The 27,540-nt window shown below is 36.3% G+C and overlaps 10 protein-coding genes and 1 non-coding gene across 11 annotated transcripts; 4 read left to right on the top strand and 7 right to left on the bottom strand.

Annotated features, from left to right (window-relative positions):
- Positions 1-4: 4 nt before the first annotated feature.
- Positions 5-766, top strand: B0P05DRAFT_522811 (uncharacterized protein). The gene has a single exon (XM_051576014.1). It carries the CDS (start codon positions 224-226, stop codon positions 734-736), a length of 513 nt encoding a protein of 170 aa, XP_051439412.1. The 5' UTR covers positions 5-223; the 3' UTR covers positions 737-766.
- Positions 767-842: 76 nt separating this feature from the next.
- B0P05DRAFT_582958 (uncharacterized protein) lies at positions 843-1,262 on the bottom strand (the record flags this gene model as incomplete). Its single annotated transcript, XM_051582211.1, has 1 exon — positions 843-1,262. One exon carries the CDS (start codon positions 1,260-1,262, stop codon positions 843-845), a length of 420 nt encoding a protein of 139 aa, XP_051439413.1.
- A 753-nt stretch (positions 1,263-2,015) lies between these two features.
- On the bottom strand, positions 2,016-4,236 carry B0P05DRAFT_522815 (uncharacterized protein). The gene is made up of 9 exons (XM_051576015.1): positions 4,133-4,236; positions 3,730-4,090; positions 3,593-3,655; positions 3,418-3,541; positions 3,105-3,369; positions 3,007-3,060; positions 2,844-2,948; positions 2,529-2,794; positions 2,016-2,482 (listed from the first exon to the last, which is right to left on the bottom strand). Exons 1-9 carry the CDS (start codon positions 4,212-4,214, stop codon positions 2,066-2,068), a joined length of 1,737 nt encoding a protein of 578 aa, XP_051439414.1. The 5' UTR covers positions 4,215-4,236; the 3' UTR covers positions 2,016-2,065.
- A 1,548-nt stretch (positions 4,237-5,784) lies between these two features.
- B0P05DRAFT_522818 (uncharacterized protein) lies at positions 5,785-10,884 on the bottom strand. Its single transcript, XM_051576016.1, has 3 exons — positions 10,335-10,884; positions 8,232-10,310; positions 5,785-8,174 (listed from the first exon to the last, which is right to left on the bottom strand). Exons 1-3 carry the CDS (start codon positions 10,770-10,772, stop codon positions 5,898-5,900), a joined length of 4,794 nt encoding a protein of 1,597 aa, XP_051439415.1. The 5' UTR covers positions 10,773-10,884; the 3' UTR covers positions 5,785-5,897.
- A 212-nt stretch (positions 10,885-11,096) lies between these two features.
- On the bottom strand, positions 11,097-13,681 carry B0P05DRAFT_567950 (kinase-like domain-containing protein; the record flags this gene model as incomplete). Its single annotated transcript, XM_051581167.1, has 6 exons — positions 11,097-11,857; positions 11,913-12,921; positions 12,969-13,102; positions 13,149-13,233; positions 13,328-13,411; positions 13,457-13,681. The coding sequence occupies 6 exons, from the start codon at positions 13,679-13,681 to the stop codon at positions 11,097-11,099; spliced, it is 2,298 nt and encodes a 765-aa protein (XP_051439416.1).
- Positions 13,682-13,853: 172 nt separating this feature from the next.
- On the bottom strand, positions 13,854-15,216 carry B0P05DRAFT_522824 (uncharacterized protein). The gene is made up of 6 exons (XM_051576017.1): positions 15,094-15,216; positions 15,010-15,049; positions 14,899-14,956; positions 14,476-14,853; positions 14,119-14,428; positions 13,854-14,069 (listed from the first exon to the last, which is right to left on the bottom strand). The coding sequence occupies exons 1-6, from the start codon at positions 15,187-15,189 to the stop codon at positions 14,025-14,027; spliced, it is 927 nt and encodes a 308-aa protein (XP_051439417.1). The 5' UTR covers positions 15,190-15,216; the 3' UTR covers positions 13,854-14,024.
- Positions 15,217-17,334: 2,118 nt separating this feature from the next.
- Positions 17,335-18,882, top strand: B0P05DRAFT_522831 (homeobox KN domain-containing protein). Its single transcript, XM_051576018.1, has 4 exons — positions 17,335-17,770; positions 17,815-18,535; positions 18,624-18,694; positions 18,774-18,882. The coding sequence occupies exons 1-3, from the start codon at positions 17,765-17,767 to the stop codon at positions 18,629-18,631; spliced, it is 735 nt and encodes a 244-aa protein (XP_051439418.1). The 5' UTR covers positions 17,335-17,764; the 3' UTR covers positions 18,632-18,694; positions 18,774-18,882.
- A 328-nt stretch (positions 18,883-19,210) lies between these two features.
- Positions 19,211-20,374, top strand: B0P05DRAFT_522842 (putative phosphatase regulatory subunit-domain-containing protein). The gene has a single exon (XM_051576019.1). It carries the CDS (start codon positions 19,351-19,353, stop codon positions 20,278-20,280), a length of 930 nt encoding a protein of 309 aa, XP_051439419.1. The 5' UTR covers positions 19,211-19,350; the 3' UTR covers positions 20,281-20,374.
- Positions 20,375-20,576: 202 nt separating this feature from the next.
- Positions 20,577-22,068, bottom strand: B0P05DRAFT_522847 (uncharacterized protein). The gene is made up of 7 exons (XM_051576020.1): positions 21,920-22,068; positions 21,829-21,860; positions 21,691-21,784; positions 21,544-21,629; positions 21,474-21,490; positions 20,852-21,420; positions 20,577-20,802 (listed from the first exon to the last, which is right to left on the bottom strand). Exons 1-7 carry the CDS (start codon positions 21,960-21,962, stop codon positions 20,615-20,617), a joined length of 1,029 nt encoding a protein of 342 aa, XP_051439420.1. The 5' UTR covers positions 21,963-22,068; the 3' UTR covers positions 20,577-20,614.
- A 1,752-nt stretch (positions 22,069-23,820) lies between these two features.
- On the bottom strand, positions 23,821-23,893 carry B0P05DRAFT_t9. The gene has a single exon. It is a non-coding gene; the product is annotated as a tRNA-Cys (tRNA).
- Positions 23,894-27,206: 3,313 nt separating this feature from the next.
- Positions 27,207-27,494, top strand: B0P05DRAFT_461242 (uncharacterized protein; the record flags this gene model as incomplete). The annotated part of the gene is made up of 1 exon (XM_051574064.1): positions 27,207-27,494. A coding segment is annotated over one exon (288 nt), but the record flags the coding sequence as incomplete, so codon positions are not given.
- Between the last annotated feature and the right edge of the window lie 46 nt (positions 27,495-27,540).

Below are 27,540 nucleotides of genomic sequence, written 5' to 3' on the forward strand. Positions count from 1 at the left end.
AACAGTATTTATGAAAGAAAAAAATGCTTAAATGCGGTCACTGATTATACATGAAGATGTCAGTGAATTGTAGTCCGGCAGAAAATAAAGAGCGCCCATAGAACCGTCCGATCATCCTCCGGTAACCATATTTGAAACTTTCGTGTAAGCAATGAAATCAAAGGGTATGGTCTCTTTTGGCTATGTAGAAAAATACCGTCACGATCGTTTTTCTTTTCTTTCTATGCCGCCTGCTCCTCAAACAATTATATCAAGCTCAATCAATCCTGCCAACCTACTTGAACTTCAAGTCCTAACAAATATCACGTCTCAGCTACAAAGTCAAGGAGATATTCAAAATTCTATACCCTACTTGGCCAAGATTGTACAGATTGTAGAGAGTCAGCGATTAGGCGAGAAACCAACTGAGCCCGAAAAAAGACAAGGCTACTATAAGCAATTTAATGAACTTCGAAAAATTAAGGCAGAAGCTTATGCTCATTTAGCAGACGCTTATTTCAAAACTCAACAATTTGTTCAATGTGAGAGCTCTCTTTTGATTTCTGTCAAAATTTGGGAGAAGCTTGTGCAACATGAACCAGAAGAAGCAGAACATAGTAATAAGCAACTCCAAATTGCATATAAACAACTTTATGCCTGTTATAAAGCGATGGGAAAAACTCAATTAGCAGAGCATATACAAACTAAACTTTCAAGGTTATTTGACACAAAAAATAAACTGCATAAAAACATCTAATCAGATGATTTTTTTTGGGAGAAGTGAAAATATTTGTTTATTTTAATATTACAAAGAGAGAAGAGGAGAAAAAAAAAGAAGGACTATACAAGGGCACAAGATTAGCTTATTCAATACGTTCATCAACAGTATGATCACGACTCTTGCGTCCTAAGCGAGATACTCTAGGCTTGCGACCTCCGTGAATGCCACGATACAGTTGTTCACCCCAATTGAAACACTCTTCGCATGCCACTTGCTTATGAGCCATGCAGCCGGGCTTGCCTTTTGATACACGGGTCCACTTGTGGGCAACTGAGAAAGGTTCACGATCATCTCCCTTCCATTTGGTATTATATTCTTCTTCAGTAAGTCTTTCATGGAGCATATCCTCCACCATCATGTTGTTAGCAGAACGATTGTCAGTGGGACATTTATCACAGACTTCAAGACCATGGCGGGTACAGAAAATAAAGCCATTAATAGTGACAGAATAAGAGTCAACAGAATTGTTGTAGTCTTCTTCAACGGGGAATTGAGAATCCATGATAAATGTTAAAAAGTTTATATATAAATGATGAAGAAAACAGCTTTTTTTCTTGCTTGTATTTATATTATTTTAGAGAGTGTGTGAGTGTTTGTGTGTGTGTGTGTGTGTGTGTGTGTGTGTGTGTGTGTGTGTGTGTGTGTGTGTGTGCATTTTGGTGGTGTGATTAATAAAGAAATTGTGTTGCATGAATTTCATGACGTTCCGTGGTCCTTTTTTTTTTCTCATAATTATTATTATCCTAAAGAAACTTACTTGTAGCTTTCTCTTTTTTGTTTCTGAGAAATAAACTAACGATCTGTTTACTGCAAGGAAACACAGTTTCTTTACAAATAAGGTTGTTGAAAGTATACATAGAATTCTCGGGTGATTCTTGAAAAAAACCTGCTCACAAAAAAAATTATGAAACCCCTTTTTTGACTATTGGTCCTTGTAAAAAAAGAGGTAGAACTAACTTACTGTGCGTGTGAAAAAAGAAAGTCATTATTCACTCATTTACATTTACTATTTGTTTGAGCTATACGCCAACATACACATACTCACATACACAAATGAGCTAAATTGTCTGATTCAAGATGTTAGAGCCAAAATTGAATAACCTTTTTAATTTATTCATGCAAAACTTGATGTCTGACATTGTATTTTGTGAGTGTTGCCATATGGCGAAACAAAACTTTAGCTGCAGTAGGTTATTGAGATATTATTTTATTGATGTTTCAGTTCAGAGTGTCTGAAACAAAGTTACTTGTAAATATGCACAAATACAAAATATATGTTTATTATAAGGATATAGAAATGTAAAATTACGCAGTGTTTCCCCCATCAGGCTTAAGGATCATAGGAGCATGCTGTCTTTCAGTATAGACATTGCTGGTCTCTATACTACTTGGGTTTACAATAGGAGCACCTACTATATCATAATTCAAACCAGGTGAATAGTTTGCTCTGTTATCAGTAGCGGTTGGGCCACTCAAAGTGCTTTTGGTTGTTTCGGGCGACATGGTATTAGGTGCATGGTATTCTACAAAGGTTTTGGGAGGCATTTCAACATATTTTTCTTCAATTCTATCCCAGTCGACCTCCATGGGAATAACATCTTGATGGTTGCCATTTGAACCTCCTTGAGATTGAGGACCTAAAGCGATACCTTCACTGTTTAATTCTTTCTTTGCCTTTGCTCTATGTCTACGGAACGAATAGGCAGCTATGAGACCTGCAGCCTATAGAACTAGTTAGACCTATGCCATTGATATTTTTAGTGCTTACAGCAATACAACCGACAGCAATACCAGCCTTTGCACCACTACTAAGACCAGCTCCGCTGCTGGCACCAGTAGAATCATTTCCAGAAGGTGTGGTAGCATTTGATGATCCTGAAGAGGATGTTGATGAAGCATTAGGGTCGTAGTATTTATCAGAAAGCGTAATTGCATATGGATCAGAGACATTCAAGATCAATATAGAACTAGTACCAGCTTGGTTGCCATCAGCACCCCACATAATAAGCAAAGTATCATTTGTAGTCAAGACGGCTTTTTTGTAATTAGTAAGCCACATGATAAAATATATATTACTCCATACCAGAGTGTTGGGTTCTTGCCAATGTTGTACCTGCTGGTGCATCAATAGTCAATCGTTTCCATGCTTTGGTATCCAAATTCAATGTGAAGCAATAATCATTTGCGACTAGAACGAGAAAAAGAGAACCGTTAAGATACAAATGTACTTGTTTTGAACTACATACCACCATCGCTTGATTCACCGCCATACATAACAACATCTCTTCTTGTTTTTGGTACTAGAATAAAATAAGTATTTTTTCTTTTTCATCAAACAACGTACTCAAAGTGAGAGTATGATAGAATCTACCACCACTTGGAACATCTCCCGTTAAAGTGATGGTTTTCCAGGTACTGTCTGTAGTATTAAAAGCCCATGCTGTTGATAGGGGAAATCTAGTGCTAGAAATTGCATAATTGTCAACTGTATTGGGACGAGTTTCGCCACCAATAAACAAGATTTGATTATTAATGTAATCATAAACAGATGCATGTCGAGCAATAAAAGACGTCACCCAAGTTGTTAAAGGTAAAGATTGCGACCACATCTAACAAATAAGAAATCAGTAAATCAAGACAAAAGGACGAATTCTTACTTGGTTTGTGTTAGCAATGTTAAAATAGGTAACTTCAGTAAACCCAATAGTTCTGGATGAATTACCAGAAAAGTTGAATACAGTAACGTTTGTGCTAGGCGTGGTCCAAGAACCATTAATAGTTCTAAAAAAAAAAAAAGAGCTAAATAATTTGATACAAATGTTTTGATATTACTGTTCAAAGCCACCATAGAGAGCCAAACCTTTACCAGGGACTTGAAGAATCGAACCATAATATCTAACGGATACACAATAAATGATTAGACGCACAATGTACGCTTTTAAATAGTAGTACAACTCCCATTGATTTACATTTGTCTGATACCGTAAGGATCTTCAGTGTAAGCATTATATTTAGACCATGAATTTGTTTCAGCGTTATAGACAATTGTCTGATCTGCTAAGTGGCCACCAGAGGGATAAAACCCGCCATTGAGAAACATACTCTTTCCATCTCCTAATTCCATTGCTTGAGGGTCTTGTCGAGCAGTGATGTCGACACCATTTGTATTTGAACTGACAGCCCTCCACTGTGATTGCAATTCGCTAGCTGTTTTGCCTGTCGCATTTGTAAGATCAAGAACATTAATTACATTATCTAAAGATCGCTCTTTAGTGCTGGTATATAAAAAACCACCAAAACAATAGATTTTGCCCATCAAGAACCCGCATCCTACAATACAATAAGCATCTCATTATTGTAATTTATTTTTACTTGTATCAGATCTAGGGGATGCTTGGGCTTGAATTATGGTCGCCGCCGTGGACAATAATAAAACAGATTTTAACAGATTCATCTTCCTATTGTCTAGTGTAAAAAGAAAAGGAAAAAGATGAGAAATTACGCCGAAAAAAGAGCGTACCTTATTTTTATTATTCGACTCTAAACTCTTTTTGAAAACAAGGCTTTTTAGTACTACATTTTATTTTTATGCTTCGTGTCACTCCAGATATATTTATTTTTTATATATTGTTTGTAGACATCTATATTTTTTCTGCTTTTGTTTTTTTTCTGGTAGACAACAATTAAAGGCAGACTGTTTGTATATGAATTTGAAGCAAGCGTTTGCATGTTACTGCTTTTAGTTTTTTTTGGGTACGACATACAATTAGACTTTTTGTCTAATGATAATTCTATTCTGGCTTGCATTTGAGTCATTCACTTATTGTATAGAAATGCCGCAAGTAAGTCTTCTTTCTCTTTTCTAAACAAAAGCCCTTCTGTAAAAAAACAGCCACGAAATCACCAAAACAAATCCTGATCTTTAATTCTCTGTAACACAGATTGACTCAGCGCGGAACGCTGTCTGCGCACTTTATTTCTAATATATGAACAGTAAAAACGTTGTTGGTCTTGTCAGTGGTAGTAACGAACATCCTATCATTGGCTTCAATGAGACAGTCGTAAAGAAACCATAGATGTTATTTTCAAAATGATATTGATCAAGATTAGCTTCAATTTTTTTCTTCTGAAGTAATACGGGCTTGTTACATTTCTGCAGCCTGTACCAATTAATTCAAAACGACAATGTTTTTTCTTTTTTTCTGTCGGTTATTTATTTTTTTAGAAAAAATTTTATAATACTTTCTTCACACTATCAGATTCATATCAAAAGTTGATTGATAGCAGTAATATAATTCTTTGAGCAACACCACAACAGTGATATAAAAATAGCAAACATGATTCAGTTTATTGAAGACAACGCATGTCTAACAGGTAAAGGCAACAGAAGAGAAAAATATAGCCAAGTGTTACTTTTTTTATATGCGAAAATGTCTATCTCAACCGATTATAACTTGAAAAAGATTTCAATAAAAAAAAATGAGAGAGAAAGAAACAGAGAAAACTGCTTTGTATTTATATACGCTGGCCACATCTGTGACCATATTTCTCTTTTGATTCGCTTGATGTTTCTTGTGCTCAAATCTATCCATAACACATAACAAAGAATCCCCCCCCCTTTTTTTTAACCGGACTCTTGCTCTAGCTAAATTTAGCATTGTGCCCAAGATATCATTTATGAAAATAAATAAAGCACAAGACTTTGTTTTTTTTTTTGCAGTCCACCGTTTTTTATTTGGGAGTCATCAGGCAAGTTATAACTATCGGTACTTAAGAAAAACGGTGGTCCCTAAGAAACTTGTTCGCGAATTTATGTTTCTTTTAAGCCGGCATAGACGATGATGAACGATCTCAAACAGTGCGTTTAACTTGATGTTACATCGATTGGATTTTCATTTGGCAAAAGAAGCAACCACTCATAAAGCAACAGTACAAGTACCACCATAATATGATGGCTGGGGTTATTATAAGGATAGTAATCAATCCTCTCATTACCAAAAAAAAATGTTTAAAAACGTCAAATTACATAAGTTTAACTGTATTTGCTTTATAAATAAAAGGAAAAGGTGAATAATAATAATAATAATAGTAATAACAATGGGAGATCTAAATGTTTTTTTTTGAATGCAAAAAGAGCTTAAAGTTCATGGAAATCAGTACCAGTGATCGTCTTCTTAACATATCCAGCACGAATAACAAAGTCACCAAAAGGTTCATCGGGGTTACGTTCAAGAGCATAGCGCTTGATGATAGGGTTGATTTCCTGCAAAATTTCTTCTTCACGCAAACTTTCCTTGTATAACTTGTTCAAACGTTCACCCTTGTGGCCACCACCAAGATAGACATTATAAGCATTAGGAGCCTTACCAACAAAGGCAATTTCACCAAGGTAGGGACGAGCACAACCATTAGGACAACCAGTCATACGAATAGTGATAGCATCTTCCTTAAGACCAGCTTCTTCAATAGCCTTTTCAAGGTGACCAACCAAAGTAGGTAAGTAACGTTCGGATTCTGCCATAGCAAGACCACAAGTAGGCAAAGCAACACAAGCCATAGCATTCAAGCGAAGACCAGTGAATGAAAGGTTATCCATCTTGTACTTGGCCAAAAGAGCCTTTGTCTTTTCGAGATCTTCTTCAGGGACATTACCAATAATCAAGTGTTGGTTAGGAGAAAGGCGGAAGTCGCCCTTGTGCCATTGAGCAAGTTCCTTGAGACCAGTTTTGGGTTGGAAATCAGGCCAGTCCTTGATCTTACCGTTTTCGATGAACATACAGAAATGCCACTTGTTATCCAAACCCTTAGTCCAGCCATAACGATCAGCATTGTCAATGAATTCATAAGGACGAGGCTCTTCAAACTTGACACCCATACGAGTTTCGATTTCGTTCTTGATGAAGTCCAAACCATAGGTATCGATAGTGTACTTGAAACGAGCATGCTTACGGTTGGTACGATCACCATAGTCTCTTTGGGTAGTCATGACAGCTTCAGCACACTTGACACCCAACTCAGCAGGAACGTAACCAACAACATTAGCAGGACGAGGATAAGTCTTCTTGTTACCGTGAGTCATACCCATACCACCACCAATAGTAACGTTATAACCAACAACCTTCTTGTCTTCAATGATAGCAATGTAGCCCAAATCGTGAGCAAAGATATCAACATCATTGTTGGGAGGAACAGCAATGACAATCTTGAATTTACGAGGCAAGTAAGTAGGACCATAGAGAGGTTCAAAGTCTTGAACAGCATTACCAGCAACTTGTTCATCAGCCAACCAAATTTCATGATAAGCAGTAGTCTTGGGAGCCAAGTGATGCATGAGATCCATACCAAATTGTTGCACTTGAGGTTGAACTTCAGGAATTTCAGTAACAGGAGTAATCATGATGTTACGGTTAACATCACCACAAGCAGCAAGAGTAGAGAGAAGAGAGTGATTGATACCACGGATAGTAGAACGAAGGTTCTTCTTCAAGATACCGTGAAGTTGGAAAGCTTGACGAGTAGTACACTTGATAGCACCATTAGCATACTTGTCAGCTAATTCATCCATAGCAAGCCATTGAGCAGGAGTAGCAACACCACCAGGCATACGCACACGGATCATGAAACTATAAGCCTTTTCGAGACCCATCTTCTTGCGTTCTTCTCTGATATCACGATCATCCTGGCCATAAGAACCATGGAACTTGAGCAACTTGCCGTTGATTTCACTGATAGCGCCAGTAGATTCATCCTTAAGGTCTTCAGCAATAGTACCACGGAGATAATTGGAGTTGATCTTCATTTGATCATCAGTTAACTTAGGCTCATCATCTTCAGCACCAACATCCTTGACACCAAGAGATTTCCAGAATTCAGGTTGCCAGAGACCCAAGCCAGTTTCAAAGCCATCAGCGTCTTGATCATCACCCAAACCCAATTCAATAAGGCGGTTGGCACCCAAAGTTTCAAGCTTGGCATCAATAAGCTTACCAGGACGGTTGTAAAAGATGGTATCTTCTTCACGGGGCCAGTAGTGACTATCACCCATACCAAAGACAGCATAGTTCAATTGAGAAAAGTCAACATCACCAGCATTCAAACTGTTAATAGCCTTCCAGAATTCACGAGCATTAGAAGGCAATTCACCTTGACCAGCAGTAGAGACAATAAAGACAATATTGGTTTCATTGGCAAGTTCTTGAACATCTTCATAGTCATCCATAGCCATCAATTTGACCTTGAGACCTCTAGATTTACCACGGCTAGCAATCTTCTTGGCAACACCTTCAGCATTACCATTGTCAGAACCAAAGAGAACAGTCAAAGGAGGACCATTGGCAGCACCCAAACCAGACAACAATTTAGCAAAGTCTTCACGAGCCTTACGCTTCATTTCACCATGTCTCTTTTGAAGATCCTATTAGAAAAGAATAAGTAAATCGAGATACATCAATATCATATTGTCTATGCTTACTTTTTCTAATGAGCTCACAAGAACTTGAGAAACATCAGGAGTTTGAGCAACGATTTGAGAAAAGTGGTTTTCACGTTCCAAGAACTTTTCAAGATCCTTCTTAATACGTTGAGAATCCAAGCTGAAAGGCTCCTTGCCTTCGGCTTCCAAAGCAGGGTTCCAACGGTAAAGAGGCCATGAACCATTATCAACGCTGACCTTGGTTTCCTTCAAAGTATAGACAGGGTTGACAGAAGAAGAAGCAGTAGCTTGAGGTTCTTGAGGCAAGAAAGCCAAGACAATAGAAGGACCATTATAAGCATCAGCTTCCATGAGAGCATGCAAGACACCGGTATAAGAAGAATAGACAGCAACAGAGGCAACATAGACAGAGCCAAAGTTCATAGCATAAAGACCAATATCCTTCTTGCGTTGTTCACGAGCGAGCTCAGAAGAGTAAGGCAAAGTATCAACAATCAACATGTTGACGTTTTCACCTTGAGTGATAACATGGTGAACACCAGATTGACCAAGATCATAAGCCCAGCTGTCAGATCCAACCAACCATTGAGACTTGGCAAACAAGAGGTCTTTGTGTTGAGCAACATATTCAGCAGCAGGAACTTGAGCAATAGCAGCAACGACAGCCTCAGCAGCCTTATTAATGGCCTTGACATCGACCTTGCTAGACTTGACAGCCAAGAGCCATTGAGACAATGTCTTGTAAGCTTCTTCAGAAACCTTGTTTTCCTTGATCAAAGTTTCAACGGCATCAATCAAACGAGCACGTTGTTGAATTTTGTTAAGGATCTTACCATAACCAAATTCAGGAGCAGCGGCAGAAGCATTGTGTTCATCACGAGACCAGATAGAGGCACTGTTGACAGCATTGGCAATTTCAAGACGGTCTTGGAAGACTTGATCAAGCATCTTCAAGTAAGGAGTCTCAACAGGGAGAGCTTCTTCAGTAGTCTTGGTAGCCACAACAGCAGGTGCATCAGCTTGCAATTGATCCCAGCTTTGAGGAGTAGAAACAGCTTGAGCCTTGGACAAAACACCAGCAAGATCAGCAGTTGTCAATTCCTTAAGATCAGCAACAGAAACCACCTTAGCATCAGCAGAGACAATAGCACGCTTAGTAGAAGAAGCCAATTGATCAATGTGGTCTTGAACAATAGCAACAGCACCGTTCTTGGCAAGGGATTCAATAGCAGCAGCAGCATTGACACTGGTCTTTTGGATAAGAACAGCTTCAGCTTGGCTGACAAAGGATGGCAACAAAGAGCCAACGTTGTTGGAGACACGGATATGGGATTGTTCATCAACAGTATAGACTTGAGCATTCTTGCCGGCAGCAACAACACTTGAAGCATAGTTCAAAGCCAAAGCTTCATCACCCACAAGAATGAATTGCTTGACATCGCTATAGACAACAGGATCACTCTCGACACTCAAACGAGCCACTTCAAACCTGCGTTCAAAATGAGCCTTGGTCAATTCAGCAAAGACAGCTTGAACTTGAGCAGGAGAGAAATCTTGAGCATCTACACCATATTGACCACTGACGATTTCAACATCATTATCTTCAGCAGTTTGATAAGCAGCAGCGACATCTAAGAAAAGAGGGTTCCAGGTAGAAGTGTAGTCATGAGAAGGTTCCAAGACAGCAATACGCTTCACGCTAGCACTAGGTAAAGTACTCAACAAATCTGTATCTGACCAAGGACGATAGAGTCTGACCTTAAGCACACCCACTTTAGCCTCCTTATCTTGAGAACGGATAGCATCCACAGTCTTCTCAACCACAGTAGCACCAGCACCCATAGCAATCACCACATTTTCAGCTTCAGGATGACCGTTGTATTCCAAAGGAGCATATTGACGTCCAGTCAAAGTAGCGAATTGACCCATTGCTTCCTGAACAGCAATATAGATATCCACTTCCTTTTCATTACTTTCCTTGTTCTTATATTGCACATAAGCAGATTGAGATTGTTCTTGCTTGTGCTGACGGAATTGTTCAATATCTTGCTCGGTAATGAGTTGATTAATGATGGATGAATCAACCAACTTGATAGTGGCATATTCTTGAGCAATACGCTTGGAGTCAAAAAAGTGTAAGACAGGTGTGTTTGTCTTGATGGCAACAACATGAGCAATGACAGCTAAATCATGAGCTTCTTGAACAGTACTTGAACTCAAAAGAGCCAAACCACTCTGACGCACAGCCATAACTTTAGAGAAATCAGCAAAAGAAGAGCTAGAAGTGTTGTTCTCAGCAGAAACATGGAGGACAACACCTGTTTTTTCAGAGGCCAACTTATAAAGTTGGGGAATAGCAGCAATCAATGCATCAGAAGAAACAAGTGCAGCAGCATGAATACCATGTTGTAAACGAGAAGTGATGTCTTGTTGTTGTTTATATACAGTTTGAGCTGCCTTTGATCCCCAAATGCTGTTTTCATGAATTGGTGAAGTGATGTTCTTGTATGTATATATATGCTCACTCAAAGCTTGGGCAGCTTTGATAGAAGCATTTTCACCATTTAAAAGGCAGGACATAATTTTCTTTTAATTTCTAGAGTTGGGGGAACAAAAAAATTCTTCTTTCGACAAACAAATGTTAAAGAAAAAGATTGTATTATGTACAAGATAATTCAAGAGAGAGAGAGAGAGAGAGAGAAAGATAAAAAAAAAAGGAAATCTCCTGGTTGGCATATAACTTGCTGTTAAAATTTGCGAACATTGCGTCTTTAAGCACACAATTTTCTGATTTCCTCATTGGCTTATACAAACGAAACTCAGAAGCGAAAATCTAATCATCTTTTACCATTATCAATCCAATTGGACATGTCAAATTGCATGTTGACTAATTGCCAGTTTTTATTATTTATGTGACTCTTCAAAAACCATCATGCTGCTGCTACTGCTACTAGTAGTCATATAACTAATACGGTTTTTTTGCTGGTCTTGATTCTCTATTTCTGCATCCGACACACGTCGATGAGCCATGTACCCCATACCACTCTGACCACTCAAATTCAATAAATCGAGTAATGTATGATACAGGAACTTAAAGGCCCAAATGTTACCACGGGTTCTTCTGATATCTACCACATACAGTCCGGGCAAGTTTTCAATCTTGGATAATTCCACTGTAAATTGAACTTCATCACCGGAATCAATGCCTTGCTCGCCATAAATGACATTTCCTGCTGCTTGAGTCCTTCTATCATTTGAGCTATGCGTAGCATTAGGGTGAAAGAACAATTTGAATGGTGCAGCACTGATTTTTCTTGATCTATACTGACCATGATGTTGACGAGCAGGACGTACACATTTGACTTTGAAGTCATGGCATCGTTTCATGCCTATGCCCATTATGGACAAAGACTCCTTGATTGTCTGCAATACTTCGTTGGGTGCTTTGGAAGTGAGTGCATCTTGATCTACAGCACCTTTGTGTAATCGGAGTTTGGAGTCATTGAAATCTGCAGCATAGGAACCCAACGGCTTACCAATTGGCATGGCGCGAATAGGGTTAGGCAGTGCGCTGATAGGTCGTTCTGGTAATGGAAATCTGTCTAATGATTCGATTGCTGGCATATGCGTATGATTGGCTGCATTTGAACGAGGAAATTTGGTACCTAAATGATGTGATTATGAGTTTACAAATATTCAAAAAAAAAGGGGGTACTTTACTTTGTGATGGTTTACGTTTAAACCAGTCCATGAGCTTTTGTCCTTTTGTTCTTTTATGAGCTGAGAGGGTCACTGTTGATTGCTCTGAAACAGAGGGTAGAATATGCAGTGATTGGTGATGAGATGATTTCTTGACATCTATAGAAGTAGTATAACTTTCACTAATAGTTCTATCACGACGTGCTTTTTGAGGTTGAACGCTTTGTGAGCGGTCGGGTATCTTGTCGTTATAGATAGACTGTCTTTTTGTTGAAGAAGAAGAGGAAGAATGAGAGTTTGTTGAGACACGACGTTGAAGCTTCAGGAATTTATCATGAAGGAATGAAGTAGCAGGTGGTTGTTCTAAAGTGACACTCTTTACTTCAAGAGAAGGTATTTCATCATCTTCTTGAGGTGTAGTACAAACAGGCACAATAGCAATTGGTTTTTCAATTGTAGAAAGTGTAGGTGCAGGTACAGGAGGTTTTGGTGGTAGAGTGGGTGGTGGTGGGTCATGTTGAGCAACCACAACAACGGGCTGAGGATCCGAAATAGTCAGGTGATCCATTTGTTGCTCAAGCTCTTCAATGGACTGGTTCAGCAAATCCCAGTGATCGCTTAACCAAGGATGCGATCGAATTTCTTCCATTGTACATCTCTTAGTAGGATCCGGTACAAGCATCCGACGAAGCAGGTGGGTTGCATCCACACTCATGGTGTTCGGTATTTCAAGTGGAGTGCTCACTATATATTTGTACAACACGTTGATATTAGCCCCCTGAGGGTTATTTGGATCATCATCAAAGGGCAAATAACCACACAGCATGGCAAACAGAATTACGCCACACGACCAAATATCGACTGCTGTGCCTACATAATGGCTATCATCATTGATCACTAGTTCAGGAGCAGCATAGCATGGTGAACCGCATGAAGTGACCATTAAATCTTCTTGAGCAACTTGAAAACGATTCGCAAATCCAAAATCAGTAATGATAATATTACGGTCTTTACTCAAAAGTAGATTTTCCTATTTGTTTGTTAAACAAAGAATTATGGTGTTGTTTCGTGTTTTACCAGCTTAAGATCTCTATGAACAATATGCTTTTGATGCATGTAATGAACACCGCTGATTAGCTGAGCAAATAATCGCTTTGCTTCCGTTTCTTGTAAATAATGATGTTTTAATATATAATCAAACAATTCACCACCTAGGCAACTAATCAGTACTTTCTCTTTTTTTTTTTTGGGCTTTACCTGCTGCACGTTGTAATACAATGCCAATATAATTCTTTATTGTCAAGACTTCAAAGAGTTGAACAATATAAGGATGACGAACAGACTTGAAGAAATAGTTAGTTTAACATATATTAATTTATTTATTTATCATGTTATTCAACTCCCTTTTTTGTAGTGTGGTCAATAACAAAACTTACTTTAAGAACAGAGATTTCTCTCTCTAATTTTGTCTCTAGTGCTGCGTGTTTAACAAGGTCTTTTCTCATTAATTTGATAGCCACCTAGTATTTATGAGTTTTTGTGTAATGTCGTATGTATGCATTTACCTCTTGATTTGTCTTTACATGAACTCCGGCCTTGACTTTAGCAAATTCACCTTCACCTAATGTTTGCAATAACAAATAAGGCCCAAAATAAGATGGATTTTTGTGTTTGGGTTCATAGCCATATTTCTTATAGATTTCTTGATGCCAACTCAAGTCATGAGGCTTATTAAACGATTGCTGATATTTATTAAAGCGATGTTGTTCTAGTTCACTTGGTACTGCCATTACAGAATAAGCGCGCTGATGTGGGCCTACTGCAATATTAGGGCTGGTTGGGCCATGATTTATATGAGTAGACATTGAAATTCTATAAAAATGGTATATACAGGCAAAAAAATATATATATAAAAGAGAGAGAGAGAGAGAGAGAGAGAGAGAGAAATAAAAAAAACAAAGGGGTAAAAAGAAAAAAAGAAAGGTGACACAATGAGTGTGTGTATCTATATAAATATACAACAAGGCAGCTCTTTTTCTTTTCTTTTTTATTAAAGTACATGTACAAACAAAAAATAAATAATAATAAAAAAACTGCAGCTTCTTACCAGACTTAAAAAAATGGCATTTTAATTTATGAAAAGATTTTGTGCTTCTCTAACTGAGCACGTTGTTCCTCCTAGACCAAAAGTTAATAAACATGCATCACATATATTAAGAGAACTTACAGGCGAAATGTCATTGTTATTATAAATCAACACAACCTTGGTTGCCTTCTTTTTCCCTCCTAATCCTACTCCTGCATTATTACTATTACCATGATTATGATTATGATTGGCCACTTGTTCTTGTGCTGTCACATTCTCTCCAGTGGGTTGTGGTTCTGATGGAGTAGGTGGGGCTACCACGTCAGTTGTTGCAGAGGTGGGTGCAGTCACTACGGGCACTTCTGGAGATGGCTTTTCTGCTGACTCCTGTGGTGGAGCTGGCATACCAGGATAATAACCCCATTGCCCAGCAGCATAAGGAGCTGGCATACTATCAAATCAGTCAGTTCGCTTCATATAATAAAACAAGGCACTTACCCTGGTGTAGGATAACCATAGGGTTGAGGCATACCATATCCATTCTGTGCAGGAGGAGCAGGAGGAGGATAATATTGATAATAAGGATTGAAAGTAGGGTTACCATAGTATTGCTGTTGCGATGCTAATGTTGTTGTGGGAGGAGCAGCAATAATAGCCCCTGGTGGCATACCTGCTTTATGAGCAGCCATTTGTTGTTGAATCTGTTCAAGTGTCAATTCACCGTAATGACCGGATCCACTTGATTTTGACTTTTTGTTACTGTTATTGGCACCCGATATTTTCATTTCATGTGCAATCATGTCTTCTTCAGGTATACCTTCCATACCAAAAATCTCAATATCGAGTTTGTCTCTTCCAGGCAAAGCATTGGGTACTCTACATCATGTTAAAACACGTCTTTGTATCATTGAATAAAATTACTTGAAAATAGTAATCTTGTGTACTTGTTGAGCATGAACTACCATACCACCAGCAGTAGCTATAATAAAACAGATGAGTTTCAAGTAAGATGAAAGAATATGTACAACTTACTTAGTTTCTTGTTGCATTCTTCACATTTGAAGTGCTTGGCCTAAAACTACTGTTAAAACGAGCCAAAATATCTCTAATACTTACTCTTTGATGTGTTACTAGTACTTTATCATCCTCAAAGTCTTTTTCGCAGTACCAACACCAAGGCCTCATAGGCTTTGACTTTCTTTTTTTACCCATTCTTGTATATGTATATATAAGAAACACTCAAAAAAAAAAAGACTAAAGTTCCGCGCACCAAGGTGGCGCACCAAGGTTTTTTGTCTAGAGTGACGTAACTGAGTGACCACTGTTGAGTGAGTTTTGGTGCCTGATATTAAAATTATGCAGCTACTTTTTTACAACAATGTTAAGTGTGAGTCGTAGTCGTTTTTCCTTGCCTTTTTGCAACAAATTGACCATAAAATGAAGCAAAAGTAGCTTTGGAATAAACTATAATTGGCCCTCAGAACTATGTTGGTTCAATAGTGCTTTCCAATAGAAAATAAGGGCAATGATCTTTTCAACCTTGTTTTTTTTTTGGTTTTCATGTATTGGTCAATTAGAATATGTTCACATCAAAGATATGTATTTATTCATCGCAGAGTGTTTTAGTCCATACTCTATTACACTTTATTGAAAAAAAATCTAGGAATCAAGCAGAACATAAGATACATAAATTAGATTATAAGAAAGAGCAGAGAATAGAAGGGAGATGAATTAGTAATAGATATGAATCAGTATATGTAAAATACTTAAACGGATACGAGGAGATAGTTGAATGATCTTCTCAATTGCATCCATACTACTATACAATATGACCAACCAATACCAAGCTGTGATTAATGCCAAAGGCGGTGCCGCCAAGTATTAAACTATATTATTTTGAAGTAAATATCTCAACAAATCATCTACAAGGAACTGAGCGCACTTAAGTATATTAAAGGACTCTTAGGTTACGATACCTTTGTTGCTGAGATCGAATGACAAAAAATACTGAGCTAATTTTTATTTCGAGTCAGTGTACAAGAAAATGAAATCAATTGAGCTTGAGACTCAAACAAGCAAATCAAGCCTGAAACATGTTTGAAGAAGCCTCTCATAACCAATGGTACTCTTAGCAATGATTTGAATGGAATAGACACTTTTACTTGAATTTAACAAAACAAAGTGACAGAAAGTAATGACAAAAAAGAAACGACTCATTTTTTTATAGTATAGATTAGCCTAATCTCTTTACCTATATCACAGTACGACAACATATGAAAATGTTTGGCTGAGCTAGAAGCGATTCATTATCTTTGGAGATATCTAGAAATAAGGTATTCATGCCAAATATATTATTGTCTGTTACGAATGAAAACAATGTATCTCAAACATATGCATATTGTTTCGGCAAACTTCAATATCCCAGGCCAATGATCACCAGAAAAAGGAAAGACAACCTACAGAGGTGTAAACGGACTTCTTCTTTGTTACAATATTGGCTGCCCATCTGTCAAATACCAACATCACCTATATGCAAGAGACAGAATGTCAGCACCTACAGGTGTATTCTTCCAAGAAACATTCCCCTGTTTCTATACAAACATCAGTCACTTTGATACATTTTCCATTACAAGGAGCGATACGTTGGCTAGATATACGATAACCGGATGAGTCTAATTACAGTGTGTATCGAATCGATTTTGACTACCCTTTCCCAGGAGTATTTGATGTTTCCGCTGTCAAATTCGTCAGCCCCTGAGTCCAGATAGAATTTGGTATGCATCAAAATTAAATTCATACACTTGTCACAAGAGCAGAACGAGGCGTATTATTGACAGCAAATTTCGGTATAAAATGATAGGGAGAAGACCTTAAGGCGTATTTAAAAGGGATCCATACTTGAGAATGAAACATACAACAACAACAACAACAACAACAACAACAACAACAACAATAATAATAATAATAATAATAATAATAATAATGACAATCAACATGTATTTCTTTCTTCTTTTTTAATACTTATTTACCTGATAAATCACTTGCAAAACACTAGGCATATATCACTTACACTCTTATTGTAGTCATTTGGTTTGCCCAAGATAGAGCGGATAATGGAGAATGATTTACACGTGGATAGGTCATATTTATTTACATAAATATATAACATTTTTAAGAATTCATTTTGCTTAAATTGGTCAAATTTCAATCCTAAAAGTAGATTGACAGTTCCTCTCAACAAGCGTTTTATGATACGAAACAGTAAGAAGTTATTATTATTCTATAACAGATGTATGTGCCGTGCATTTTAGACAAAATATTGGTGCAGATGAAACAATAAACTCTTTTTCACTCTTCTTTCTTCTTTTTTTTTTTTTTATTTTTTCTCCTTTTTATATGCTCCTTTACAAGTTGAGCTTTAAATGATGCTATCAATGTTGCATACCGAACAAGTATATTATGAGGAGACAAAAAAGAAAGAAAGAGTAACCTGTCAAGTTAGTAAATGCCCATTGCTGTCACTTTTTATTTTTCTCTCTTTTATGCTTCTTTCTTGGTGATGATAACAATCATAAACAAATAAATATATATAAACAAATTGTTACATCTTTTTATTTATCATGCATAACCCCTTTTCTTACTGATTTTTTTTCTTTTAATTCATTATATATACCCAAAAAAAAAAGTAATAAAAAGAGCCACCTTCTTAATTTCTTACTCTTTCTTCTCTTTTTTTTTCTTCTTTTTTGTAAAGTTGTCATTATAGAACCCTTCAAAATATAACAAGATGACTGTAAGCCTTTACTTTTTTTTCTATGACTAAACAAAACTTATTAGCAACATCGTATATTTAAGCCTGTCATTTTATTTCATGATCATTCTTACAGTACAGACCCATCGGGTGTAACTCATCGTATTCATATTCCTTATGGTGACCCGTACTATATCCCATTGATTCAACAAAAGAAACAGACTGTAGGCATGATGCTCAAATCAAATGGAAAGGCTTGGTATGATATCATTCAAAGTACAAGACAAGAATTATCACCAAAACCAACACAAAGTCCTAAATTGTCAAAAAAACCAAAAAAGACTAGAAGACCCAACAATAAATCAAACTTGTTCTCTGACGATGATGACGATGATGCTATTTCTGAAGAAGAAGACTTTCATTTGACAAGCAGTAGTAGCAGTAGTAGTAGCAGTGATAGCAGTTGTTGTTGTGAAAGTGAAGATCATCCCATCAAATCGCCTCTCCCTTCTTCTTCCTCTGCGCTTAATAACACCAATATGATTCGTAAAAGAAGAGGCAATTTACCCAAGACAGTGACAGCCGTTTTGAAACAATGGTTGGTTGAGCACTGTCGTAATCCATACCCAACAGAAGCCGAAAAAATTGGTTTAAAAGACAAAACTGGATTGACATTGAACCAAATCAGTAATTGGTTTATCAATGCAAGACGACGATTATTACCCCAAATATTAGACGATGTAAATCATAAGGGAACTGATCATGTACTTTTAGTGGAGGGCGAAATGATTGAAGATGATCCTATACCTGTTGTTGTCACAAAAAGAAAAAGACGTACGACAAACATGTATCATCATGAAGAAGGTAAGAAAAACCATTATTATTCTTTACTTACCAAGATAGACCCATCTATTTTACCAACCCCTACTGTCATGAGAAAGCGTAGAAGATATAATAAACAATCAACTAGTTTGACATAATGACAACAACATTAAAATCTATACCATTGCCTTCTCCTTTTTTTTTATAATACATGTATACATACGCATTCATTTTAGTTTTTACTGGTTTGCTTTAACAACATCTTATCGCTCTTTTTTTTTTTCTTTTTTCTTTTTACCGAACAAGAACAGGTTCATGACGTCTTTTATGTGGATATACATAAAAAGAGAGAGAGAAAAAAATCAGGAGAGTACGAGTTTTCTATTCTTCTTTGAACAAGTTGACCACGTGAGAATAGCCAGTAAGCTTACTTGTATGCATGCCAAAAAGGGCTTTTTATTCTTGGAGAAAACAACTTGTTCTTGTGACGTATAAAATAAAAACTATATATTATTCTTGTCTATGAGAAAATAATACGAATCGTGTGTGTGATATTCTTTGTAGACCCGGTTTAAGAACTACCGATTTGATCCCGCCTAAATTAAGTTTAAAGCTTCATTGTTTATTGTGAAAAAAAAAAAAAAAAAAAACTTCCCATCTCTTTATTGACATTTTTTATCTTTAGTAAAACGGCGTACTACTTTTTTGGGCTTAATTTATGCTTCTATAAAAGAAGCGAATTTTGTTTCTTTTTTATTTTTTTATTTTTCTCTTCTTATTCCAATTCTCTATCTCCAAACATGAACCATTCAAGCTTTCAACATAAAAGAGTAAATCTAATTAGACGCCCACCACTTATTCGCTCTACATCACCTGTATTTACAGAAAAAGTTAAACAAAAAAAATCCGTGCGCTTTTGTGATAATGATTCACTAGAAAATGTTCGCTTGTTCTTGAAATCGCAAATGCCAAAGGCTTGTCGCTCAGATCCTCCTCTTAATAGACAACCCATGTTTCATCTTTCCCGTCCTAATTGGCCAGAACAATTGAATAATGGCTTTGTTCAAATGCAAGATATTGAACTCAAACAACACCAACAAGGTATCAACCTGCTAGGCCATGTCCAAGTAGCTAATTTGGCCTTCCAGAAGCATGTCGTGATACATTATACACTGGATGATTGGAAGACTGTCAAGACAACCGAAGGTCTTTATCAAACATCAACTGGTACATGGGACCGCTTCCAGTTCCAAATTGAATTACATCATCCTGCCCATAAGACGCTCTATTTAGCTGTCAAATACACTGTCAACGACCGCGAGTTTTGGGATAATAACAACTGTAAGAATTACAGAATTGATATTGTTTCAGATACGGAATTACAAGATGAATTTGGATCTTCCTCGGATTCAGACGATGAACAAAACACGTTTGACGATATTCAACACGAAGAAGACGATTTACTAGTCAAGAAAATGGAACCTTTATCACTCACGAATAATCATTGTGAAAAGCCCCTATCACCACCTCTTTCACCTACTACCCCCGTTGACACAAACCCTTTATGGTCCAACCATTCTTATTTCTCAGACACTAAAGACAATAGCGACTTTAGTGCATTGAATGAGATGATTCAAAGGTATTATCGACCTTCCTCTTCTAATCTTTTCCATTCTACCTATTATCCTACTCGCTCATCACCCACAACGCCTAAAGCTGTTCTTGGTTAAAATAACAACATCAAAAAATACCCAATTACCATGTATCATTATTATCCAAAAAAGTTATATTGCAAATAAAGATATTTTCTTTTTCTCACCTGTTCTTTTGTAATACTTGCAATCGATGATGATCCCTCTTAAAAAAATCATAAATAACATTGGCTGTAACTCATTACACTGAAACCTTTTTTTTTTTTTGTTCAAATTCATGTGTGTATCCTTGCACAAGGAAAAAAAACGGCCCACCGTCAGAAAATTTCCACTTTTATCTTTTTTTTTGTAAGAGTAAAATGACGAGTTTTCTTTTTTTTTTTTTTTTTTGTATAACAAACAAATTCGAATTTTATTCTTTCGGTAGTTTCTTGGCTTGTTTGCGTCGAATAGCAGCAGGAACAAATCCAAGTAATTCTTTTTGAAGGTCACGTAATTGAGGTTCGGCAGAGATAGTAGGTGCCACTTCAACTGCTTTAGGTTTGGCTTCATAGTGTACAGGTGCTGAGAATGCTGCAGGTGATGGTGGTGGCCTTTGGTCTATAAATAATATGAATCGTCATGATTAAATAAATATGTGTAAACCTACATGTTATCGTGGGTGGAGGTGGTGGAGGCGGTTGCATTCGACTGTTATAGACAGGAGGACGAACAAACCCATGAGGAATGGGAGGTGGTGGTGGTGGCTGCATTCTATTCTGTCCTTGATGTACTGGATAAGGTCCTCGAAATGGTGGTGGGCCTGGTGGGGGTGGGGGTGGAGCTGGCAATCTATTTTGTAAAGGTGCTAATTGATTATCAAAGGGCCTTTGAGGTGGTGGACCTGGAGGAAGTGGGATTTCATATTCATCGTCTGATTCTGTTAATACTTTATGCTGTTCTTTGGGCATTGGGACATCTTCTTCTTCCTCTTCTTCTTCGTTGTCGTCTTCTTCATCACTGTCTTCCATACTAGAATCACTATCATCTGAATCTGATTCTGAGCTATCACTTGATGAATCTTCATCCTCTTCATCATCTCCTGTTGTTATCTTTTTTGACTCTTTTTTCTTTGCAGGAACAAAAGCACCACGTTTTGGATCATAAACTAGCCTCCTAACATCATTTTCATGCTTTTTATCATGCTCTTGTATACGAGCAGCATAAGCTGCTTGAGCACTATCAACTGTGAGTTATATACATACGTATACATATTGCAATGTTTTATTTACCCTGTCAATTCGGTAGCCTAGATAATGGATTGTGAGTTACACATTCCTGTATCTGCATAAATCTACATACCTTTTTGACTTTTTCGATCTTGGTAGCTTCTGCTCTTAAGCCTTCTAGACGTGCTTGACCAGCTTTATCCAATTGACCTAATCTAACTACAGATATATATATGTATTAAAGACGCGTGCTTCTCAAGCATATCTTTATTTAACTTACCTAAATGCTCAAGTCTTGCAATATCCTGTCGAACTTTGCCAATATCTTTCTTTGCAAGTGCTGACTCTCGAACACGTTTACGATCTTCTTTGTTCTATTGTGCAAGGTTTAAGAAACGCTCTATTTTAGATATCTTACTTTTTGTAGTTCGCGCTTGCGTTGTTTTTTACCTATACTTAAGTTAGTCTATAGTGTTTCTCGAAATTGTTTTTTTTTTGTAATACTTTACGCAAGGCGTCCGCTGGATTCATCGTTCTCTTTGATTTTCCCATACTTGTTTATGTGTTTAACAAAAAGGAAAAGCAATTAAATTTTTTTTGTAATCGCGTAGTTTCAATTTTCCCGAATGAATTACAAGACAGGCTGAACTGCAGAAATACAGAAAATCATACTGAAAAATGGATAATTGGAGAGAAAAAAGAGTGCCTCACTGTTAAGCTTTTTTTTTTAGTGAAATGATGCCATGATCAATACAAACTTTATCATAACTGTTTAGAATGCTTTTTTAATGATAGCGCTAAGATAGATAATAAGGTTATTCATAGTAAGCTTTGACCTTGATGCGCTAGAAAAGCGCCTCTTCTTGTTTAGTTAGCTAAATATTTTAAACTAATCACATTAGGAGACATTTGCTACATGTCTCTCTAAATAGCCTCAGCTTGTTTCAATGTACAAAATAATACTAGAAATATATAAAATACATTTATACTATCGAAAGCAGACACTATAGATTCTTACTACAAGCTTGGCTGTATTATCCTTCGTACCGTTACTTCCAGTATGACGTAAATCTTACTTTAATGTACAGATCAAACAAAGTTGAGTTGATTGTAACTGAATCAGGTAAAAAGAGACTAGCGTATCCTGCTGCATAAGGAATGATAAAGTTCTTCCACTTCAATAAAGTAACTCTTCCTATCATGTTAATCTCGGATATACTACCTACTTTGTCCTTGCTAAGTAAACGATAGAAATCGATATCTTTCTAGATATGTATGATGCTAAACAGTAAAAAACTAGCCTATATTTGACACTTTTATATGCATGATGGAATGCGATTCAAATTATCTCTGGGATGAGACAAAGCATTGATTCAATACAATGCCTTTGTCTAATACGGCTCATTTGAGCTATACCCGAGGATGAGGGTTATCAAGCCGGATCGCTTCGATTACAATCGCTGTTGAAACGCTAATGTATTAACTTCTGAAGATCTCAAAGCCGCAAGTCATGTGTTCCTCAAGATGTCTAAAAGAAGAAAAAGAGTATGGGGAACATTGAGAGCTTCCTGGATCAAACACCTCGCAAGTATCGACTAATTCAAAACTTTTAAGGCTGATTACTTCTTCATTTTTATTTCAGTTAAAAGATTGTCTGAATTGACCCGAAGAAGACAAGAGATCTGTATAGTCTCTAAGAGTAAGAACAATAACTCTTTGATGAGTCTCTCTGAACAAACTACAGTATAGTTCTCCTTTCTCGAATGCATGTTTCGAAGAGAATAACCTTTTTATATTGAGATCAAGAAAACCAGTTAATATTTTACTGATAGCACTTCTTGTAGTTTTGTATTATCAGAGCTTGATGTGATTGATTTGGTATCTAAATAACATGAGCCAACTAATGATGTTAGGTGGGTATTGCAAGCTTAAGCCTCTAAAAGAAAAAACATTTGTCTGGTTCAAAACGAATTGATTATGTTTAACAAGGTTATTCCAATTACTTTGATGAAGAAAGAGGGTGTTAATAAAAAAAATTCATGCCCTGTGAAAAAGACAAAAAGTATTTTGATGATGTTGAGTAATATTTCTCCAAATTTGTCTCTTGATTACAGCTACTAGAGTGAAATAGACTCTTTATGATCTTCGGTCGACTCAGGGTCGCATTCTCAACAATTGAGAAGTCGGAAAATTCGTTTGTTTGTATAAGGGTTCAAGACTTATGTGCATATTTTCAAAAGACTGGAGGTCTCAATAAATTCAGTTTTATTAGTTTAAGAGATTTTTTGGCTCACAGCTGTATCAAATACAAATAATCTAGCGCAAAAAAGCATGAACTTCTTGCAATAAGAAGACATAACAGAGTCCATGAGCTGCACTCACCGCAATAATGAGAAATGATAAAAAAGGAAGAGGAATCCGTGATTCGAACACGGGACCTAAAGATTTGCAATCTTTCGCTACTACCGCTGAGCTAATCCCTCTGTACGAAAATTTTAACCAAAAAATACTATATAGTGTAAATATAATAACAGAATAGAGGCCTTAGCGCCAATCAAATATACAAATTTAATTACATAATATATATTTCCAACGCTGTTCAATAAATTTCACAGTAATACAGATATCGCTTTCATACCTGTCTAAAAAAAATCGCATGATTTTTATCCTTGGATAAGTCCTCTAAAGCATGAACGATGAGCACTATAAGTCGTGTAGAATAGAAATGTGGTGTTCTGAGCACTTTCAATACAAAATATAATAAATAGTATTGTGAACATATATAAATTCATATGCATAGATCAATAAATGATGATCATGGCAAAAGACCAGATCACATCTATGGCAATTGCAATGGATTTATAGTTGTTGTGATGTAAGAGAGAAGATAAAAACAAAGAAGTCGATTAGAACTTGTATAGGTTTTGTGATGATCTGACATTAAATAAGTCTTCATTTACATACTAAAATACATCATAACCAATTTACACCAGAAATAGACATAAAAGAACCTCTTGTACTGAATAAGACAATGTATCTTTTAATAGATCAAGACTTATAACCGAAATCTATAATTTACATTATTTAATTAATTTAAAGTAGTCTATGATAATAGAGACTCAGTCATTTGCATGAACTCTACGACTACTTACTCCGACATCTCTTCATGTATAAATATGCTAGAATAATTTATAGTAAAAAAGAACAACAATAAAATTGTATAGAACAGTCTCAAAGTATCTACCTTTGTCTCTATATCATCTTATTATATAACTCTATTATCAAAACATCACAGGTTTATTATCCAAAAAAAATATATAGATATAATTTGTTTTCTAGCTCTTCATTCTCTAGGTATTTATACATGAAGAGATGTCGGAGTAAGTAGTAGTAGAGTTCATGCAAGTGACCGAGTCTCTATTATCATAGACTACTTTAAATTAATTAAATAATGTAAATTATAGATTTCGGTTATAAGTCTTGATCTATTAAAAGATACATTGTCTTATTCAGTACAAGAGGTTCTTTTATGTCTATTTCTGGTGTAAATTGGTTATGATGTATTTTAGTATGTAAATGAAGACTTATTTAATGTCAGATCATCATATGCATATAGATTCTATATGTTCACAACAACTGACATTCACTCATTCTACTAGAAGTACCACATCGTCTTCATAGTCAGAGATTATGAACCTAATGACTCTGTTATTATTAATGGCCCTCATAAAGTGACAGTTAGAGCTGACAAATACATTGGTATTGGCATTTGACAGATATGTAATAGTTTATTCAAGTTCAGGTCAGATCATGCACTATTGGCTGAGCTGACAACTTCCTCTAGAGGCATTTCTCTTAATTGCTCCTGATCTAACAAATCAATCCGTAGTCAAGAAACTAACCCCAAAACAATATTTTGACCAAGAAAAAGTATAAATACCTCGACATTTTACAGCAATTGAAAGATAACATTTCTTTGAGAAATAAAAAGCCTATACAAGCTCTAACGGACTTTCTCTGTGTTCTTACCTTTTTTCTTATTTAATATCTATTCTCTCTTCATCTCACAACAGTCCTGCTTTATTAAAGGCTATATTTTGTATTGTATTTATACTGTTTGTATGATAATTGATTATCCTTGATTTGGAACTGAGGGTGTATACACTAGCTAATCGGTTGAATGGATTAAGGTACACAAGAACTGGGTACATGATCAGGGCACAGACCTCGTCTACCATTGGTGTTGATGCAAATGTCAATTTGTGATTATGTGATGGTCTGATCTTTAACATGTTTAAACTAAGATAGAAGACATCCATCGAAGCTGCGGATAAAACTGTGATTGAAAGATATATTTATACATGGCATTAATACTTGGTCTTTTAGGACATAACTAGTGTAAGAAGAGATGAATAATGCTGTGTATACAGCAAGATCTGTAATTCTGACAGGTCATAATAGACTCCATGTTACACTGGATCAGAAGAAAGGAATCTTAGTTGTCAGCCTGAAGTTTAATAGTTGGAATACTTTTAAGTCCTGCTTGAGTTATATTCTTTACTATGCTGTAGATGAAACACTATATAATAAGCTATTAGTAGTGGTTTAAATAAGCTTTATTGAGCATAATACATATCATTCTAAAACAGAGCACTTCCATGTGTTGAGTAGTTAATAGATAAATACATAGTATCAAGTGATTAAGGAATCAGAGTCAGAAATACCTCAAACATAAAGGCAAGGAATGATGTTGATTGAAAGCAGCTTTGTCTATCAACAAAAAGTGTTGAAGAACTCTTACATGTTATTGATGTTCAAGAGAATGACTCAAAGAAGGCAAACACCAGAGGTAGAACAAGTTACGTATTTGCTTTACATTTCGTATTAATGGTTTTTTTAATAACAAAAAACAATTAATCTTAAATCTTTCCCCTTTTATTGAACAAAATTCGTTCTGTCAAAGAAAAAAGAGCATCATACGAAGGTAAACATATATTTCCTGGTGACGCAATCAAAGGGCACTATGATAAGTTGTGCTAATGCGTTTTCTAAATAAATCGAAGATTCTGCATCTACTCATGTTTGTAGAAACTGCTATGAAACTAGTCGTTTTTTTTTCTAAAGCCTATTTTGAGGACAAACTTCACGAGGAAGCTAATGCTAATGATGGTACGTTATCATATTGCATATTTTTTCAAGCCTTGCTTGGCTAATATTCTTTAACTATAAAGTTGGAACTTCAGGTAAAAAGGAAACAAAGCTACTGTGTTAAAAGAGATAAAAAGGCTACAAAAAGAAGAAGAACAACTAATGCAACTGCCAATGTGGATACGTGTGAGAAGTGTCATAAAAGCGGATATAAATCAGCAAGATTATCCAACTACGAGCATCATATCCTTAGTAAACGTGAAGTATTTCAAAAACCTTGACTAAGGATATCAAGCATTTACCAGAAAGCTTCCCCTGAATAAATGTGTAACAATCCAGCTAAAGTCCAAAATCATTGCTGCTAGCAGAGATGTGAGAGATATAGTATTCTGTGCTCAAATATTTACAAGTTATTATATTACACTTCGCTCACAACAAGCAGGTAATAATGTTTTGCAGAAGGGCGTTTGGCGAAAACGAAGGTCGTATATTAATAAGAAACCATGATTTGGGTATTGAAAATTTTTCAATAGAAGAAGTTGCCCAATTATAAAGACTGAGTTTTCTAGGTCCCAGTAGAAAAGTGTCTATACTGCTGTAGGTTTAGATCTAAACCAACATGAAATAAAGTACTGAACTACAAAGTAATACTATCATTTAACAGGGTCTACAGTGTACACAAAGAGGTTACGACGAGAGAAGAAGGCGGCAAGTACCACCGCAAAAACTGCAAGAAACGTTTCTTTTTCACGATTTGCAGATCACATGCTTTCATATATGGATAAGCTATTTGCTTTTTATGAGTTTCGTACTGCTAAGTATCGGTTTAGTTTCTATCAAGGAAAACAAAGGGCCCTCAAAATAATGGTAAATATGCTGTTGAATGGCGGTGCCAAGTACAACAAGAAAAGAAAACGAAAAAAAAGGAAAGAATAGACAGCAGCAATACAAAAGGTAAATCCACAATCACAATTTTATGTGG

The sequence above is a fragment of the Gilbertella persicaria genome, assembly GCF_025201335.1.
Source record: "Gilbertella persicaria strain CBS 190.32 chromosome Unknown B0P05scaffold_2, whole genome shotgun sequence".
NCBI classification, from domain to species: domain Eukaryota; kingdom Fungi; phylum Mucoromycota; class Mucoromycetes; order Mucorales; family Choanephoraceae; genus Gilbertella; species Gilbertella persicaria.

Excerpts from the sequence above, each read along its gene's own strand:
- B0P05DRAFT_522818 (XM_051576016.1), bottom strand. The coding sequence starts at position 10,772 with ATGTCCTGCCTTTTAAATGGTGAAAATGCTTCTATCAAAGCTGCCCAA. Across the intron at positions 10,311-10,334 it reads CCATCAAGACAAACACACCT|CGTATTGCTCAAGAATATGC; the intron begins GTCTTACACTTT and ends TTTGACTCCAAG. Across the intron at positions 8,175-8,231 it reads TTGTGAGCTCATTAGAAAAA|GATCTTCAAAAGAGACATGG; the intron begins GTAAGCATAGAC and ends CTTTTCTAATAG.
- B0P05DRAFT_522811 (XM_051576014.1), top strand. The coding sequence starts at position 224 with ATGCCGCCTGCTCCTCAAACAATTATATCAAGCTCAATCAATCCTGCC.
- B0P05DRAFT_522824 (XM_051576017.1), bottom strand. The coding sequence starts at position 15,189 with ATGGGTAAAAAAAGAAAGTCAAAGCCTATGAGGCCTTGGTGTTGGTAC. Across the intron at positions 14,957-15,009 it reads AGAATGCAACAAGAAACTAA|CTACTGCTGGTGGTATGGTA; the intron begins GTAAGTTGTACA and ends GTTTTATTATAG. Across the intron at positions 14,429-14,475 it reads TATGGTTATCCTACACCAGG|TATGCCAGCTCCTTATGCTG; the intron begins GTAAGTGCCTTG and ends CTGATTTGATAG.
- B0P05DRAFT_522815 (XM_051576015.1), bottom strand. The coding sequence starts at position 4,214 with ATGAATCTGTTAAAATCTGTTTTATTATTGTCCACGGCGGCGACCATA. Across the intron at positions 4,091-4,132 it reads ATCCCCTAGATCTGATACAA|GATGCGGGTTCTTGATGGGC; the intron begins GTAAAAATAAAT and ends ATTGTATTGTAG. Across the intron at positions 3,370-3,417 it reads ACATTGCTAACACAAACCAA|ATGTGGTCGCAATCTTTACC; the intron begins GTAAGAATTCGT and ends CTTATTTGTTAG.
- B0P05DRAFT_522842 (XM_051576019.1), top strand. The coding sequence starts at position 19,351 with ATGAACCATTCAAGCTTTCAACATAAAAGAGTAAATCTAATTAGACGC.
- B0P05DRAFT_522847 (XM_051576020.1), bottom strand. The coding sequence starts at position 21,962 with ATGGGAAAATCAAAGAGAACGATGAATCCAGCGGACGCCTTGC. Across the intron at positions 21,861-21,919 it reads GAATCCAGCGGACGCCTTGC|GTAAAAAACAACGCAAGCGC; the intron begins GTAAAGTATTAC and ends ACTTAAGTATAG. Across the intron at positions 21,785-21,828 it reads GCAAGCGCGAACTACAAAAA|AACAAAGAAGATCGTAAACG; the intron begins GTAAGATATCTA and ends CTTGCACAATAG.